The 14,757-nt window shown below is 57.9% G+C and overlaps 2 protein-coding genes across 12 annotated transcripts in view; one reads left to right on the forward strand and one right to left on the reverse strand.

The window, feature by feature from the left end:
- Epb41 (erythrocyte membrane protein band 4.1) overlaps positions 1-5,291 on the forward strand; it is a 146,966-nt gene extending 141,675 nt beyond the window's left edge. For all 10 annotated transcript variants that reach the window (XM_050151299.1, XM_050151278.1, XM_050151327.1 and 7 more), the window contains 3 exons: positions 717-797; positions 2,700-2,804; positions 3,340-5,291. In XM_050151299.1, coding sequence (XP_050007256.1) covers positions 717-797; positions 2,700-2,798 — 180 coding nt within the window. In that variant the 3' untranslated portion in view covers positions 2,799-2,804; positions 3,340-5,291. The remainder of the gene's footprint in view (positions 1-716; positions 798-2,699; positions 2,805-3,339) is intronic.
- Positions 5,103-9,856, reverse strand: Tmem200b (transmembrane protein 200B). Of its 2 annotated transcripts, XM_050151507.1 has the most exons (3): positions 8,968-9,856; positions 7,942-8,027; positions 5,103-7,478 (listed from the first exon to the last, which is right to left on the reverse strand). In XM_050151507.1, exon 3 carries the CDS (start codon positions 7,456-7,458, stop codon positions 6,610-6,612), a length of 849 nt encoding a protein of 282 aa, XP_050007464.1. In that variant the 5' UTR covers positions 7,459-7,478; positions 7,942-8,027; positions 8,968-9,856; the 3' UTR covers positions 5,103-6,609. The 2 variants fall into 2 exon arrangements, with proteins under 2 accessions (XP_050007464.1, XP_050007455.1); XM_050151498.1 differs by lacking the exon at positions 8,968-9,856 and having other exon boundaries at positions 7,942-8,148.
- Between the last annotated feature and the right edge of the window lie 4,901 nt (positions 9,857-14,757).

The raw sequence follows: 14,757 nt of genomic DNA on the forward strand, positions 1-14,757 counted from the left end.
TCTCTCCCTCTTTTCCTCCTTCCTTCCCCTCCGCATCTCTCCCTCTCTTTACCCCTTTCCCTCCCCTCCCCTCCCTTTCCTTTCCTTTCCTCTCATTCTGTACCCCAACTAGCCTGAAATTCACCGTGTAGCCCAGGCTGACCTGGAGCAGCGGTGTGCACCCCCACGTCTGACCTGCACTCAGTTATAAGGAAGAAATCTAGAAAGAGGAAGTTTGGTTGGACGTTATCATCAGACACAGACGCTGTGAGCCGGCTCTGTGTGTCTCAATCTCAGCTTTCCCTGTTTGTCCTCACTTGAGATTACTTAAGGCTCTTTTGACATTAATAATGTGAAATGCTTTAAAATAGGCGGTCCCAGTTGAAGCTGAAAATAATCAGGTGAAAATATAGACGAACAAAAAGGGGCACCGCTCTTCCTTCTGGGCTTCTGTAGTGTTTGGGACGAAGGGAAAGAAAGTGGATAATGAACTACGTGGTTTTGTGCGTGTACTAGAGTCTCGTGGGGGAGGGGAGCAAGAAGCTCCTGTTGGCAGGTCCTACCAGCGCTGAGATGTGGTGAAAGGCTGTCCTGGAGTGCCAGCATCACGGTGCTCAGTTTGAGCCACATCCTCACCATAACAAACAGAACATATTGAAGGGAGAACTACCTGGGCTGTCTTGCTTTTCTTTCCCACTGTGTAATGGCTTTCTCTTGGCCCGTATCTTTGGTTGCAGACTGTCAAAGGTGGAATTTCTGAGACCCGGATCGAGAAGAGAATTGTGATCACAGGAGATGCTGATGTTGACCACGATCAGGTGGGAATGCAGGAGGGGCCCCAATGGGCACAGCAGCGTCTTCAAACAGCTGCCTTAGCTCTTGGGAAGAAGCCTGAGGGGGCAAGGCTGTTAGTGGGGTGGACAGGCAGTGCATGGGCCTGGTGGCCACATCTGTAGTCCTAGCACTCAGGAAGAGGCTGAGGCAGGAAGTTTACCACGGCCAGCCTGAGCTACACAGTGAGATCCTGTTTCAAAAAACAAAAAGTAAGTGTGTATACAGGAGGAGATGGTGGGTGCATGTGGGCTCCAAGTCCATGGATCCCCAGTTGTTATTCAGGGGTGATGGTGGCACAGAAACAAAGAGGAGGTGCTATCCCTGCCCCAGAGTGTCACCACAGTAGCTCAGCAGACAGCAGGAGGGTAAGACACCAGGAGATGTGGTGTCCTGGATCTGTTGCCAACTTGCTGTGTGACCTTGCGTAGATCACTTTCCATCTGATGCTTTCCTCTCTAAAAGAGAGTGGGCTGATCCAGATAATTCCCGGGCCCTTCTGGGTGCTAAAACTCTATGTTTTTATGTTAATTAGGTGCTAATTGTGTGCTACAAGCAATTAGCAAATAATAAGGTCAGAACTAATGTTCCTAATTCACTGCTGGGTGCTGTTGGAACAGTGAAGCTTCCGAGGAGAGGGGGTGGAAGAGCCTGGTGGAGGGGGCCGGCCTGCCAGAGCAGCGCTGGCCTCCGTTGGTGTGCCAAGAACAGGAAGAAGGGCTGCAGGGCTGGGACGCACTGCTGTGGATACTGTGCTCAGGGTCCCAGAAGCAAGGCTGGAAGCCCAGGTAGGGGCCTGTGCCTGGGTGCTGAGCTCAGTGGGTCCTTCCTACTGCCAGCCTTCCACCTATGGTTTGAGCCCCCACTGCATTGCCTGTGATCTCTGACAGCAAGAGCTGTGGGGTAGAAGGTAGAGAGTAGGACAGGCCTGCACCCTGACTCCGCCCCTGTCTGCTGACTCCGCCCCTGTCTGCTGTGGACACCCTGTAGCCACTTTGAGCTGTGCCTTTACCCCGTAAAATGAAGATCCTCATGAGTTAATGTCGTGATACTAGACGGCTCAGAGGAGAGCTCCTGGGACCCTCGAAGACTCTAGGAAGGTGGAGGAGGTGTGGTTTGCTCCTGCTTGGGAGGGTGCACTTTAGAAAGAACTCTGTTGAGAAAAGCATAGTCCAGGCTTTCTTAGAGAGAGGCGGAGCCTCCAGGGAGAGGACGTGAGCTGGGCGCAGAGAAAACCTATGTAGCAGCTGGATCAGGGAAGAGGAGCAAGGGCCAGCAAAGACAGCAGGTTTTGTGGAAATCCAGATGCCAGAAGTTGTCATCTACTCCCCGTGACTGGCTGGGGATTGTCCTGAGGATCCATCAGGCAACCGGCTCTAACAGGCTACAGTGGTGTCACAGTAACTCAGAGGCTCAGACCGGCACCCTGGAACCTAAGGGACTCTGACAAGAGAGCATCAGATTCAAAAGCCCTGACTCACTGGGCTGTGAAGACTAAGTAGATAAATGTGCTTAAGCCAGTGTACAGGACGCCACAGGTCAGCCTGTCTTCCTGCCTGCCTTCCACTTTCGCCAGAGAAACCTGTGTGCCCTCTCACTTTCCTGGCCTGGCTCTCCCTGTTCCCATATTGAACGCGTTTTGTGCCCTAGGTTCACCACCTGAACAAATCTTTTCACTTCTAAGATCGCCTGTTTCTCTGAAGAAAACATCTGCCCTTCCTTGCCTTTTTAATCCAAGTCCAGTAGCCCCCTCTGCAGGGCAGGGCAGGGCAGGGCAGGGCAAGGTGCTGGTCCACTCAGGCTGTACAGTGTGCTGCCCTGGTACTGCCATCATCACAGAAATACGCCAGGCTTCTCTGTCTGACCAGCTTTGCCTCTGTCTTTCACAGGTCCTTGTACAAGCCATCAAGGAGGCCAAGGAACAGCACCCAGACATGTCAGTGACCAAGGTGGTCGTCCACCAGGAGACCGAGATCTCTGAGGAGTGAGCTCAGGTAAGGGTGTTCCTGCTGGGATAGGAGATGCCACCATCTCAGCCAGAGAGAGCTCTCAGGAGCTCTGGACACTTGGGGAGCCCCTGACCCCAAGACAGTTCCACACTGGAACTCAAGAAAGTAAAGGCAGAAGCTGCAGTTAACTAGGTCATAGGTGTTCTTCTGCCTTAGTGTGCCAGCATCACTGGGTAGGAGGAGATACCTCAAACTTGGGTCTGAACTGTCACCCACCTCTGGAGTCCCCTGCACTCGCTGTTATTGGCTCTTGGCAACTCCAGGATCTGTGGGCCAGAACCAGGGAGGGCTTGAGAACAGAGCTGAGAATAGGGCCTGACTTCTGGACGAATGCATGGGGTGGGGTGGGGGGGGTGGGACAACATACGACATGCACAAATCCACACACATGAATACCTAAAGTGGATACTGGGTAGTGCAGCCAGTGCGGCTCACCATGTCACGACCAGGAGAACATGGTGGTGGTGCTGGAAGCTTGCTCCTTTGTGGGGGTTCAAACTCGTGCTTTTCTTCCCTCTAGGGACTGTCCTGTCCCGGTCCCCACCCCTCCCCATCCAAGAGAAGCCAGCATATCGTAAAGAAGCCAGCCTGCAACAGTCAGACTTTGAAGACTGTTCCACACCACAGAAAACCAACTTGATTTTCTACTGGAATTTATACCGAGACTCTTCAGATACCACAGCTGTTTTCTATATTGTGATACAGAAATTGTCAGCTTTTCAGTCTATGAACTGTTTTTAAGACATTTTGGGTTTTTTTATGGGGTGGTTGGTGACCCTTCAGCCTCTCCTCACTCATTTCCAACTCAGACCCTGACAGGATCCACAGACTTCCTGAGAACCCTCCAGAGACCCTGTCAGCGGTGAGGCCAGAGCCAGCTCATGGGGCCTCCTGCTCCTTCTGCAGTTTCCTATCCTGGATGACACAGAAACTTCATGCACCAGTGAATGTCAGGCAGGGCAGACGACCTGGTCACAGACGTCCCTTTGCAGGGTGTTTGGTGAGGCAGGGACCTCAGCTGAGCACCTGGTGTCACACACCCTACTTCTGTTGGGAGCTGTAAGTCAGAGACATCAGTTGCTTCAGGTAGAACTAATACTGTGAACATTTGAATGCATCTGTGTGGCCTTCACCTCCCCAGCTGTCCTGTCCCTCGTCAGAAACAGCAGCTTCGCCAAGTGTTCCCCAGCTCCCATCTCAGGAGACCAGAACTTACGGAAAAATTAGGCACTCTTAGCCAAAAGTGCCAGTGGAACATTTTTAGTCGTAGTTTGGGAAGGAAAAGTTAATGAGGTTTTAAAAATCAGGTCTTGCTGTTCAGGAGAGCGCTTCACCCAGGGGAGTGGCGACCTTACCTTGGTTGGACCCCACGAAGAGTGCTCCCAGCCTCAGCTGGGGCCGCCTCCTCCACGGTAAGGGATGTGGCTCAGGGAAGAGGGTGTGTGCGCTCTGTGCCTGAGGGTGCCCTCCAGGAGCAAGGGTATTGCTTACCTCCTGGTGGTCATCCCTGAGTGGGGTGGGTGTGAGCAACTCTGCTCATGCCCCAATGCTTGAGATGTCTGTCGGGTTTTTTTGGACTTTATTTCATTGTGGATTTGGGATTTGGTTTCCTTTGTCTGTTTTAATATTGGTTTTGAAAAGGGAGCCTGATGTCCCCAATTGGTGGTGAGAATTTGTGGCCTTTTTTTTCCCCCCTTTTCTCCAAACAGGGCCTCTGTAATCCTCCAGCTTACTTCCTCCAAACAGATCTGCCTGGGAAGCTTCTTAGACTCCTAATTCTAGGCTAGGAATGAACTTCATGAGGGTTGACAGCGGGTCTCCGGTAGCACTGGCTGAAGGACAGTGAGCCAGCGTAAAGAAGGGAGCCGCAGCAGTCCCCAGCCTCCTGGCCACGTGCTCTTTACTCAGTGACTTTGAACTGGTTTTGAGTGTGCATTTTTCTTTTAGCTCCTGTGAAACTGTTAGCAACAGCAGCTTGCTCTCAGGAGGGAAAGCCTTGGGTTCTGCTCCCAATCACAAACCTGCAGACTGTGGTATGGGGCCTGGTGAGACTGAGCCAGAGGAGGATGTGCTGGGAGTGGAGTTAGCATGGACTCCGGCTCTGAGACCCAGGAGGAGGAAGAGAGGGGCCGCTTGCCCACTGAGAGCTGTGTTCTGGGCTATCCTCATCAGGCCCTCAAACCTGGGTCCCTGACCTCTGCTCCTCTCTGCTGCTTTTGTCTGGAAATTGGACCAGAATTCTGACATCCCTCCAGGCCTCCTCCCCCTCCTTTGCCGGCTCTGGCAACAGATCTTGGGATATAGTAATTGTTTGGATTTTTTTTTTTTTTCTTTCTGCAGTTGGTGTGAGGAACAGACTCTGTCCAGGTAGAAGTAGTGAGGGGGAGGGGAATCCCATCTCCGGGGTCAGGGACTTGGCAGGAATTTTCCCAAAGTGACTCAGGCAAGCACAGTTAACAAACCCAACTGCAGTTTTATTTTTACTCCAGAAGTAGATCTTTCCTTCAAACCACATGAGATCTCTGCCACCCACCCACAAGGCGAGCCCTATATTCCTAAGCTGAGGGCCCAAGGAGGCTAACTCCAGGGACCCTCCCCCAGGCCAGCAGTGTATTCTGGGGGATGCTGAGCAGCTGGGGCCGGCGAGCTGCGGAGTTATGGCCTAGCCAGCACCTCCAATTCTGATGGGAAATACAAGCCCCAGGCTGGTTGTTTTTACAAATCTCTCTCAGATTATTATTATTATTTTGATGACAAAAATGAAGGAGCTTTGTAAATTTTTCTAAAAATTATGAATCATATCAAGTAGTTGTTTACATTTGACAGAATAGGAACGATGGCGGTAGAGCCAACTGGAAAACCCTTAGGTGAGAGAGGCAGTAATAGGCCTGCCCTCTGCACCTTTCATAGCGACAGATGTGGCTGAGTGTTTTAGCTAAGTGTTTGGTCTTGCTTCTTGTATGGCATTTTTCAATAAACATGACAAAAAAAAAACTTTTCTGTGAGGACTGATCCACTTTAAAATTTCTAACAAAAGCATGGAAAAAAATTAAACCTGGGAGGGGGAGCCACTGTGTGTGTGCTAAGCTGCCCACACTGGCCACAGTGCAGCTCCGGGCTGTGGAAGTAACTGCTGAGAACTGGCGGGTGCCTTCTGCCAACTGGGGGAGACTTTGCAGCACAGGCCAGACGAAAGTGAGACAGACCTGTCTCTGTGGGGAGCTGTCTGACCCCAGGAGCAGGGCACTGGCAGTAGTGAGCCCTGCCGGGATAGCCCACGTGGCTGGAGGAAGAATGGGCCTGAAGTGGCAGTTAGAGGTGCAGTCACGGCCCCAGAAAGCTGCAGGGGGGTCTCCGTTCCACTTCATCTCCCACCTTCCCCCTGGAGGTCCCACCTCCATCACCACTGCCACCTCGGAGGGAGCCTGTCCCAGCCTGAGACATCCCAACCTACCACTGTTGCCTTTGCCTAAGTATCCGCGCATCTCTGGATGCTCCTGGCCTAGCCTGCAGCCCCTCAGGTACCTGTCCCGGGGCTAAGGCCACATGGGCTGAAGAAATTCCTGAGGCTGAATCATGCTGGTGTCCACATTAGCACATGCCCCTGAGGCTGGCCGGTGCAGATGGCACTGCTCTCGACACATGCAGGTCAGGAGGCTGAGCGGCTGCTGTCACCGCAGCATCCATCCTAGCCTCAGAGGTGACTGAAGCAGCTAGTGGACACTGGACTTCTGGTGTCCTGGTCCCATGGTCCACGCTGGTAGCCTCACAGCAGGTTATCCCTTGCACCTCAGACCCGGGCCCCCAAGTCTCCACCCAGTTTGGCATAGCCCCCCAGACTGAGTCTGTCCAGCCGTGGCCAACTTCGGTGGGCACAGTCTCGAGCGGCCGGGGTCCCCAGGAGGAGCTCCCCCAGGCCCAGGTCCAAAGACTTGGAGTGCTCAATGCAGGAACCAGAGGGCTGCACCGTGATGATCACGTGGCCAGTCTGAGTCCGAGGACCCCAGGGTGGTGGCAGCCCCGGGCCCTTCAACGGGTAGCCATGGAGCAGAGCAGGCAACCCAGAGCGAGGATTGGCAGGCTCGGACCGAAGGCTGCGCACCGACGGGACGGGCGAGGGACCCCTCCTCGGGGCCAGGTCCCAAGTCTCGGGCTCCGCGACGGTGCCCGGGGACCCTGGCGCCGGACTGGGCAGCAGCGCGTCCCAGCCGGAGCCGTCGGGCGGCCGCAGCGCCTGCGCCCTCAGCACGCCCCGGCGGAGCCGCCGCGTCTCCAGGTCCCGGTTCTCGTAGAGCAGCGTGTTGGCACAAATGAACACGAACAGGCCGACGCCCATGATCACCGGCCCCAGCAGCCGCAGGCGTTCGTGGGGCCCGTGCGCGCGGCCGGTCCTCGGGGCGTGGGAGGCGCGGCCCGGCCAGTAGCCCGCCACGGCGATGCCCATGCCCACCAGCACCACGAGCGCGCCCAGCGCCGCGAACGCCCCCGACGGCGAGCGCAGCCGCAGCCGTGCCCGCACCCGCAGCGGCTCTGGCGGCGAGCGCGGTCTCCGGCGCCGGCCCAGGCGGCGTCCCAGGCGCGAGACGCGGCCCTCGGGGCTCCTGCGCGCGCCGCCGTCTCCGGGGCTCCCGGCCGTCATCGCGCGCTCGTCCGGGCGCTCTGCGGGGACAAGCAGAGAGGCAGACGGTGACCCGACGGGCCGGGCTCCGGGGGAGGGACGCGCGGGGCCGCCTCGGTCGGCCGCTTGGAGATCCCTGGCGGCCACCCCCGGATTTTCCCGCGGCCGCAAGGCAGGGAGCCGCCCCCGCTCGGGTTTTCCGCAGAGGAGCTGGGAGCCAGCGTTGGCCGGGCCCGCGGGCGGAGCGCAGGGAGGGGGCTGCGGGGCTCGGGTGCAGCCGGGGCTGCGGGGCTCCTGCAGCCTGCGCGCGCTCCGCCCGCCCGCCCGCCCGCACCGGCACCCCCCTCCTCCCGAAACCGCGGCCCGGGTAAGTACCTCCCGGGCTCGACCCCACCCCCGCACGTGGCCGCCCCGAAGTAACCGGGGGAGGGGGCGCTCGGACCGCCCCGGGGCTGCGGGTCGCGCGCCTGCGCCCCACCTCCCCCCGTGCTGCGCTGTACATACCGCAGCGAGGGCCGCCGGGGGTGTCTCTGACTCCGGCTTCTGCTTGCTCGCCCACTCCTTGCAGACTTCCTCAGCCAGCACTGGAGCTGCAGCAGGAGAGACTTGAGCTAGACTCTGGGAAGACCCGCTCTGGCCGAGACCAGCCAGTCAGAGCAGAGGAGGCAACGGCGGACTTTGTCCAGGATTCTTTTCCACTACTCCAGAAGAGGCCTCCCCCTTCCCCCACGGCCGGGCTAGGACCGGGGCTGGAGGCAGGGGACTGTCAGTGCGGGACGCAGCTCCTCGCGGGACAGACTGTCCTCCCGGATCCCTCGTCGGCCCAGGCAAGACTGTTCCCAGATTGCGGTGTTTCCGATTCGGGCTCCCGGGGATGAATCATCCCCCTTTCCCGCCGCCTGGCCTCTTTTCCAGCCTCCTCCGCCCGAGGCCTCCGTGGGCCGCGTCCGGGCCGGAGCAGCACCGCCCAGGGGTCGGGGCCGCACGCTGGAGCCGCTCCAGGAGGTCGCTCGTCGTGGCCCGGGCACCGAGAGGCCGCGGGGCAGCGGGGATCGGAGCGTCCACCGGCTCTCGGCCGGAGACGACCCCGGGGTCCCGGTGAGAAGCGGCCTAGCCCGGATCGACCCCTGCCCAGGGCCCCGCAGGCCCGGCCCCGACCTCCACGACCCCCTGGCCGGCTCCAGAAAGGCCACGGGGTGGCTGAGCCCCGCCCCGGACCCCGCGACCCGCCTCCGCCCGCGCCCTCGACGGAACGGCGCCCGCCTGGCCCGGCCCCGCCGACGGCCCCGGGCGCGCGGCCAGTTTCCATGATGCCGACTCGGTTCGGGAGTCCCCGCCTGGGATTGATTAGTCCGTGGCCCGCGCTAATGAGAGCCGGCTGCGCGCGGCCCGCGCCCCTCTGGCCCCGGAGACCGGCATCCCCCAGCCGCGGAGCCTCCCAAGGCGATCTGGAAACCTCCCGCTCCCTGTGTTCTCGTGCGGGCGCTAGCCCCGGAGGCATCTCTCTGCTGACCCCAGCTCCGTACTCACTCGCTGGGCCTCCCCGGTCCTTCTGTCTTCCCGGGTGTTCCCCGACCTGGGCCACAAGCCCAGCTTCACTCTCAGCGGCCTGGGAGTTCTGTGGTCCCTGAACCCGAACCTCCACCAGCGAGAGCCTCCCTAACCAGAGCACACTCCTGTCGGGCTCCCAGCTCTCCCCTGCCCTGCAGTCCTAGTTTAGCTCTGCCCCCCCCCTTTTTTTTCTCGGTCTTCATCTAGAATCATCCTGGTTTCTCCCCCTCCCCCGTAGCCACTAATCCTCCCTAGGCCACTCCATCTCTTAGAGTCCCAGTGGTCTGGCACCGCCTGCCCCTGCTAGGGGCGGTTTGCACGGAGCATCCTACGAATCCGACTTAGCTGAAACCCAGCTTCCTGGTGCTGTCCAAACGGTTTCCGAGCCCGTCTTGTTTGAGCATGCCCCGACCCTCTCACCTGGCTGGTGTGGCCGAATCTCTCTAGGTCCCCAGCCCCTCTGAGCTCTGGCCCCAGGCCTCAAGCAGTTCCTGGCTCTTCTGTGAGAAACACCGATTCCCCTCTCCACCTCATGCTCCTGAGGGGCTCTGGGCCCTTGCTCCAGCCCCTGGCCAGGCCTTCCCTGCTTGGCGCTCTCTCTGCACACAGGAGAGCCCCTGGATTGCTCTGGGGACTGGATGTCTTTCCCTGGGTCCTTGCCGGCCTTGAAGTCCGAGGGGTAAGGCTATTTGTGCCCTGCTTCTTCCTGGAGCCTTGTACTCAGGGAAATGTGTGTCCCAGCTGGCCCTCCATGCTGGAGGAACATGTGTGAGGCCTGTGTCTTCCCCCACTCCTCCTGTTCTCCACGCTGGGGCCCTGCTCAAGGGGAGGAGGAGGGAGAGAGAGAGAGAGAGAAAGAGAGAGAGAGAAAGAAAGAAAGAAAGAAAGAAAGAAAGAAAGAAAGAAAGAACGAACACCTAAGCTCTCCGCGGCTCAGTTTCCCCATCTTAATAAGAACAAAAAACAACGCCACAGAGTATTTTCAGAGTTGAAAGGAGAGCACACATGTTGAACACCTGGCACAACGCGCATGCCAACAAACATCGCACCCTGCCCTGCGACCGCGGGCTTCAGGCGGGGTCTGAGCTGTGAAGGGTGTGGCGACAGGTCCCTTTCCCAGGTGTAAACCCCTCTGATTTTCTTCGGAGCTCTGGAAAGTAACAAGCGGGCAGATAAGGAACCCGGGAGGGGAAGCGAACATTCCTTCCCAACCGCCTCCTGCAGAGGGACCTCCCAGCCTGACGGTTCCATCCTGTCTCTGCAGATGTGTGGCTGGCCAGTGGCCTGTGTTGGGACAGTGATGCTTCCCAGGCAGTCTGGATCCCACGCAGTTCTGTCCTGGCCTCTGTGTGACCTGGACGCCTTTCCTTCTGGACCGGGAGGAGCCTGGGTGGATGAGGTGGAAGCTGGGAACGCGACACCATCACCCTGAGACCGTGGGGGGCAGGGGGCAGTGCACCCCCCCTCACTGTTACAGAGAAAGACGGACTGATGGACAGGCACAGCCCTACCATGCTCAGGTCATGGAATCTCATCACTTTAGGAAAGCCTGCCCCATCTCTAGAGGGCACAGCTGATGGCTGTATGGTCCCCGCTCCTGGTGACTTTAACCCAGAGATGCCTAGGGCTCTTTCAGAGCCGCCCAGGGGAGGGAGTGTGGTTCTCCGGCTTTGCAGAATGGCTGTAGGAGAATCATAGTTCCCTCTGTCAGCATCTACCCTGCATCCCTCACCGGCAGCGTTGGGGTGGGAACAGTTCAGTGAGCCGTGTTTCACAAGGTGAACCCAGAATCTCAAACCCAGGCTCCATTTCCTGAAGCAGAACCCCAGACATGGGTAGTGACTTGCCCAGGGCAGCTCAGCCAATGCCTGGCAAAGCTGGGATCCAGGCTTCTGAATCACTGTTACATCCCGAGTGCAGGCCTTTAGAGGGTAGTGGCTGTGTGCCGCGTAATTCATGCCCCCCTCTGAAGCTCTACCCTGGGTGACATGGGCTTTCTAGGTGTCCTTAGGCTGCTGGCATAGCCTAGGGAAAATGAATGTGGGCTGGGTGGCTCCCTGAAGCCCAGCGAGGAGGAGGAAGAGCCTGGTTGACCCAGGACCTTGTGGCCACAGCAGAAAGACTAATAGGCTCCCCGGCTGTCACCTATATGTGTATGTGTGTGTGTGTGTGTGTGTGTGTGTGTGTGCTTGCACATGTGTGCTAGCAGGGAAGGGAGGGGGTGGTAATCGTTCTTGCCTATGGTCACGTGCCAAAACAAAGCTGTGTGAGACCCAGGCCAATCAGTTTAGCTGTTGAAGAGCAGGTGCTTCCCGCCTGGGGGCAACAGACTGTCCCTCTAAGACTGCTGGTGCAGCAGCTGCCCCAGGGAGTCCCATCTAGTCCCTCCAGGAAGTGGTCCGCTCTGCTCTGAAGACCCCAGGAGGCCTGGCCGAGCCCTGCTCGGAACTGAAGTGCCCAGAAACCTTATCTGCTTGAGCAGCAGTCACCTTAGCAGGGGCACCACCTCAGTCCTGGAAGTTCCACCTGGGCCGGTTCAGAGCGGACATCTTCCCCACACACACACACACCAGGAGGAGGGTAGGATAGGAGTCCAACGATGAGCAAGGGCTGGGAAGAGATTTCTCTCAAAACCCTGGGAGTGAGGGGGCCTACAAATGACTCGATAAGCTGATCTGCCAAGGGCTTGGAACAGGGCCGCTGGCTGGAAATGTGGCCACAGACACTTGTTGACCTCCGTTGGTCTTCTCCAAAACAGGTGTGTCCCTTAGGTCCTCCCCCTCCTCCTCCTGAGTGCTCCCAGCTGGCAGGTCCCAGCAGGAACCTCCGAAACAAAACCAAGAGAAAACTGGCTATGGAGGGGGAGGTGTTTACGTCTCTGGGCCTGGGCTGCTAGGTTGGGAAATGGCATTTGTACACAGGCTAAGCCGTAGAGAGGAGCGGGGCGGCGGGAAGTCTAACCCTCCTAGCTTGGTAGCGGTCTGTGTGCTGTGAACCTCCATGGTGCCACGTGTAGCTGTTTCCGGGATTGTTTTGCATGGGCTGGGAAAAGCAAGGCAGAGCGCTGTCTCCCGACTTCACAGCAGGGCCCTTTAGCAGTCGGGGCTGCTGGGGAGGCTGCAGGCTTGTTGCTCTGCCTTCCCTAGAGTGTGGCACTTGCCTTTGTAGTTGAAGATCTTTGCTGTCCCTTGTCCCCAGGCGCCTAAATCCAGCAGAGGAGATGGGGACCCCAGAGGACAGCCCGGGATTTCGTGGGGAGCTGGGAAGTGAATTCTAAGACAACTAGGAGTCAGCCACAGATACCTCGGACGTGGGCAACTCCTTTTGGTGGTAGTGAGCCTACAATGAGGCAGTGGGCTCCGTGACTCATGGGAAGGGGGCTCTGGACCCTCAGCAGGGCAAAAGGCGCCCAGCCTGAAGGGGGCGGGGTGGAGAAGGTGTGGGGTGCCCCCTGGCGGCCAGGCTTCAGCCCTGTCCCAGTGTGCCAGCTGCCCTCGTTGGTGCCCACGTGTTCTTGCTGATCTGCCAGGAACACCCGCCTTCAGGCCTCATGTGTGAACTCCCTGCAAACACCCTGCTCCACTGGAGAGGTCAGAGCAGATGTCCATCCGGGTGTCTGCCACGTGCAGCTTACGGCCGGCTTGGTAGTACTCTCGGAGGCCAGAGAGGGCTGCACTGCTCACCTCCCTGAGGTTCCCTCCGGAAACGAGGTTAAGAAGTGCAAAATCACCCCATAACAACAGCTACATCCCACCGCACTGAATGGGTCCACTCACCCATTCTTCCCTGTCTGCTTGCGTGGACACGGCCCTCGCTTGGGCATCCAGCAGGCCCGAAGAGGCCCCTCTTTATCAGACAGGTCTGTTGAAGGTTGTGGTGACAGCCACCGGCACAGGGGACAGAAGCCCACTCACAAGTCCCCCTTATCCCTGCACAACAGGCTGCCTGGTGAACCTTTGCGTCCACAGCCACGCCACTCATTTCACAGGGCAGGGCTGCAGGCCACAATGGGACCCTCATGGGTGTCACCGTCCTAATGTCAAGGCCCTGAGTGGCGAGATGGTACCCAGGCGGCCTCCAGTGTGGGCTGAGGTGGGAGGAGAGGATGCCCCTCTGCCGAGCTCTGAGCCCATCCCTGCAGGTGAAGTGGGTGCAGACACGGTCTGGACCTCAAGTCTGTGTGAGTCCAGAGCCCCCTCCACACTGAGCTGGCAGACAGCTGCGGCCGGGAGTGTTAAACTTACCCAAGGCCATACAGCAGAAGGCAAAGGCAGTCTCACCACTGAGTCTCCAGCAGCCCTGCCTGCAGAAACAATTTGCCCAGGGCCAGATCAATGGCCTCCCCGCCCCCACCATATTCCCAGGAAGTTCAGACCCCTGATTTAAAAACTGTGGGGGAGAGGAAAGAATGTCCCCGAGGGCTGAGGTCCTAGAAGGGTCTCCCCAGAGCTCAGCGATGCGGAAGCCTGTGCTGGGGCTGGTGCGAAATTCCCCTGCCTACATGTGTTTCCTTGTTATGGGCTGCGGTCCACATTCCTGGTTTGGAAGAATCACCCATGATGCCCCAGGAGGCTTTTCAAACATCTTCACCGACTCGACTCATCTTCTCTTGCCAGGAGATGCTGCAGGGCCAAATACGAAGATGAACGAAGTCATCAAAAGTTCCACAGTCAACTTGGATGGTAGGTTCCTGGTTCACTCCACCCCACCCCGGGGGCTACCGGAGCCTGCGCGGCGGGTTGGGAGGGAGGCAGCTGCCACGCTCTGCTGCGGCGGCTGCGGCACGGTGCCTGGATTTACGAGCCGGCCGCGTGGTGGGGCTTGGCTGGCCTCCCTTTCCCAGGTCGGTTATAAATCAGGCCCGCATAAACGCCTTTGTCCTGGGCAGCTTTTCTCTGCCCTCTCGGGATTAATGTCTAGGAGGCAAAAACTACCCCGCTTCTGCCAGATCTGATTTTCCTCTCGCCCCCAGCGTGGTTTGTGGTTCTCGTCCAGCAGCAGCAGTTCACAATCAGGTCCGCAACCCTGGTTCATGACCGGGGTCAGGTGCCGCGCACACCGCACGGTGGTTGTAATTGGCGTCTCTTTAGAATAGCTCAGGCGGTTCTTCACTGGACTAGAAAAACCGGGGTTGTCTGGGAGGCGAGGATTAAAGATAAATGCAAAGTCCTGTACACGGTGGCCAGGCAGGGAAGACCTGGCCCCTCTCAGAGTGTCAGCTCCTCCTGAGAGGAGGATACCCTGGTTCTACTAAGATAGGGTGTTTTGTTTTGTTTTAATAGTTCCTGTTCAGTTTTGACAATCCCTACATGTGGAACTGGAGTGTGCACTCGTCTCTGTGTGGCTTTCATATTTTGGGAAACATCCAGGGGTCTTCCTGACCTAGTGTTTCTTCATCCCCCTCCTAGGAAGTGGCCTAAGGGTCTGCAGGGGCTTTGCAGGGTGTCAAAGTTGCAGGCACCGCCCCAGCCCCCAGCCTTACCCTACTTGGAGTAGGCCCTGCCTCACCCATTTTGCTGAAGCTGAGGGGAACACCAGGGCCTTTTTCTAGCTCCTACCATGGCCTGACTTCCTCCTGCTCTCATGAATGGTCCTCTATCCTACCCATTAACAAAGGAGACCTTCCAGCTTCCACAGGGACCAAAGAGAAGCCTTGGAGGCTGGTGATGAAACCAGAGGGTACAAGACTTGCCTAGCTTATATTAAACTGTAGGTCTGAAATCTCAATATCTCTCTCTCTCTCTCTCTCTCTCTCTCTCTCTCTCTCTC

Source organism: Alexandromys fortis, unplaced genomic scaffold (assembly GCF_014885135.2).
Source record: "Alexandromys fortis isolate MF-2015 unplaced genomic scaffold, M_Fortis_MF-2015_v1.1 scaffold_26, whole genome shotgun sequence".
NCBI classification, from domain to species: Eukaryota; Metazoa; Chordata; class Mammalia; order Rodentia; family Cricetidae; genus Alexandromys; species Alexandromys fortis.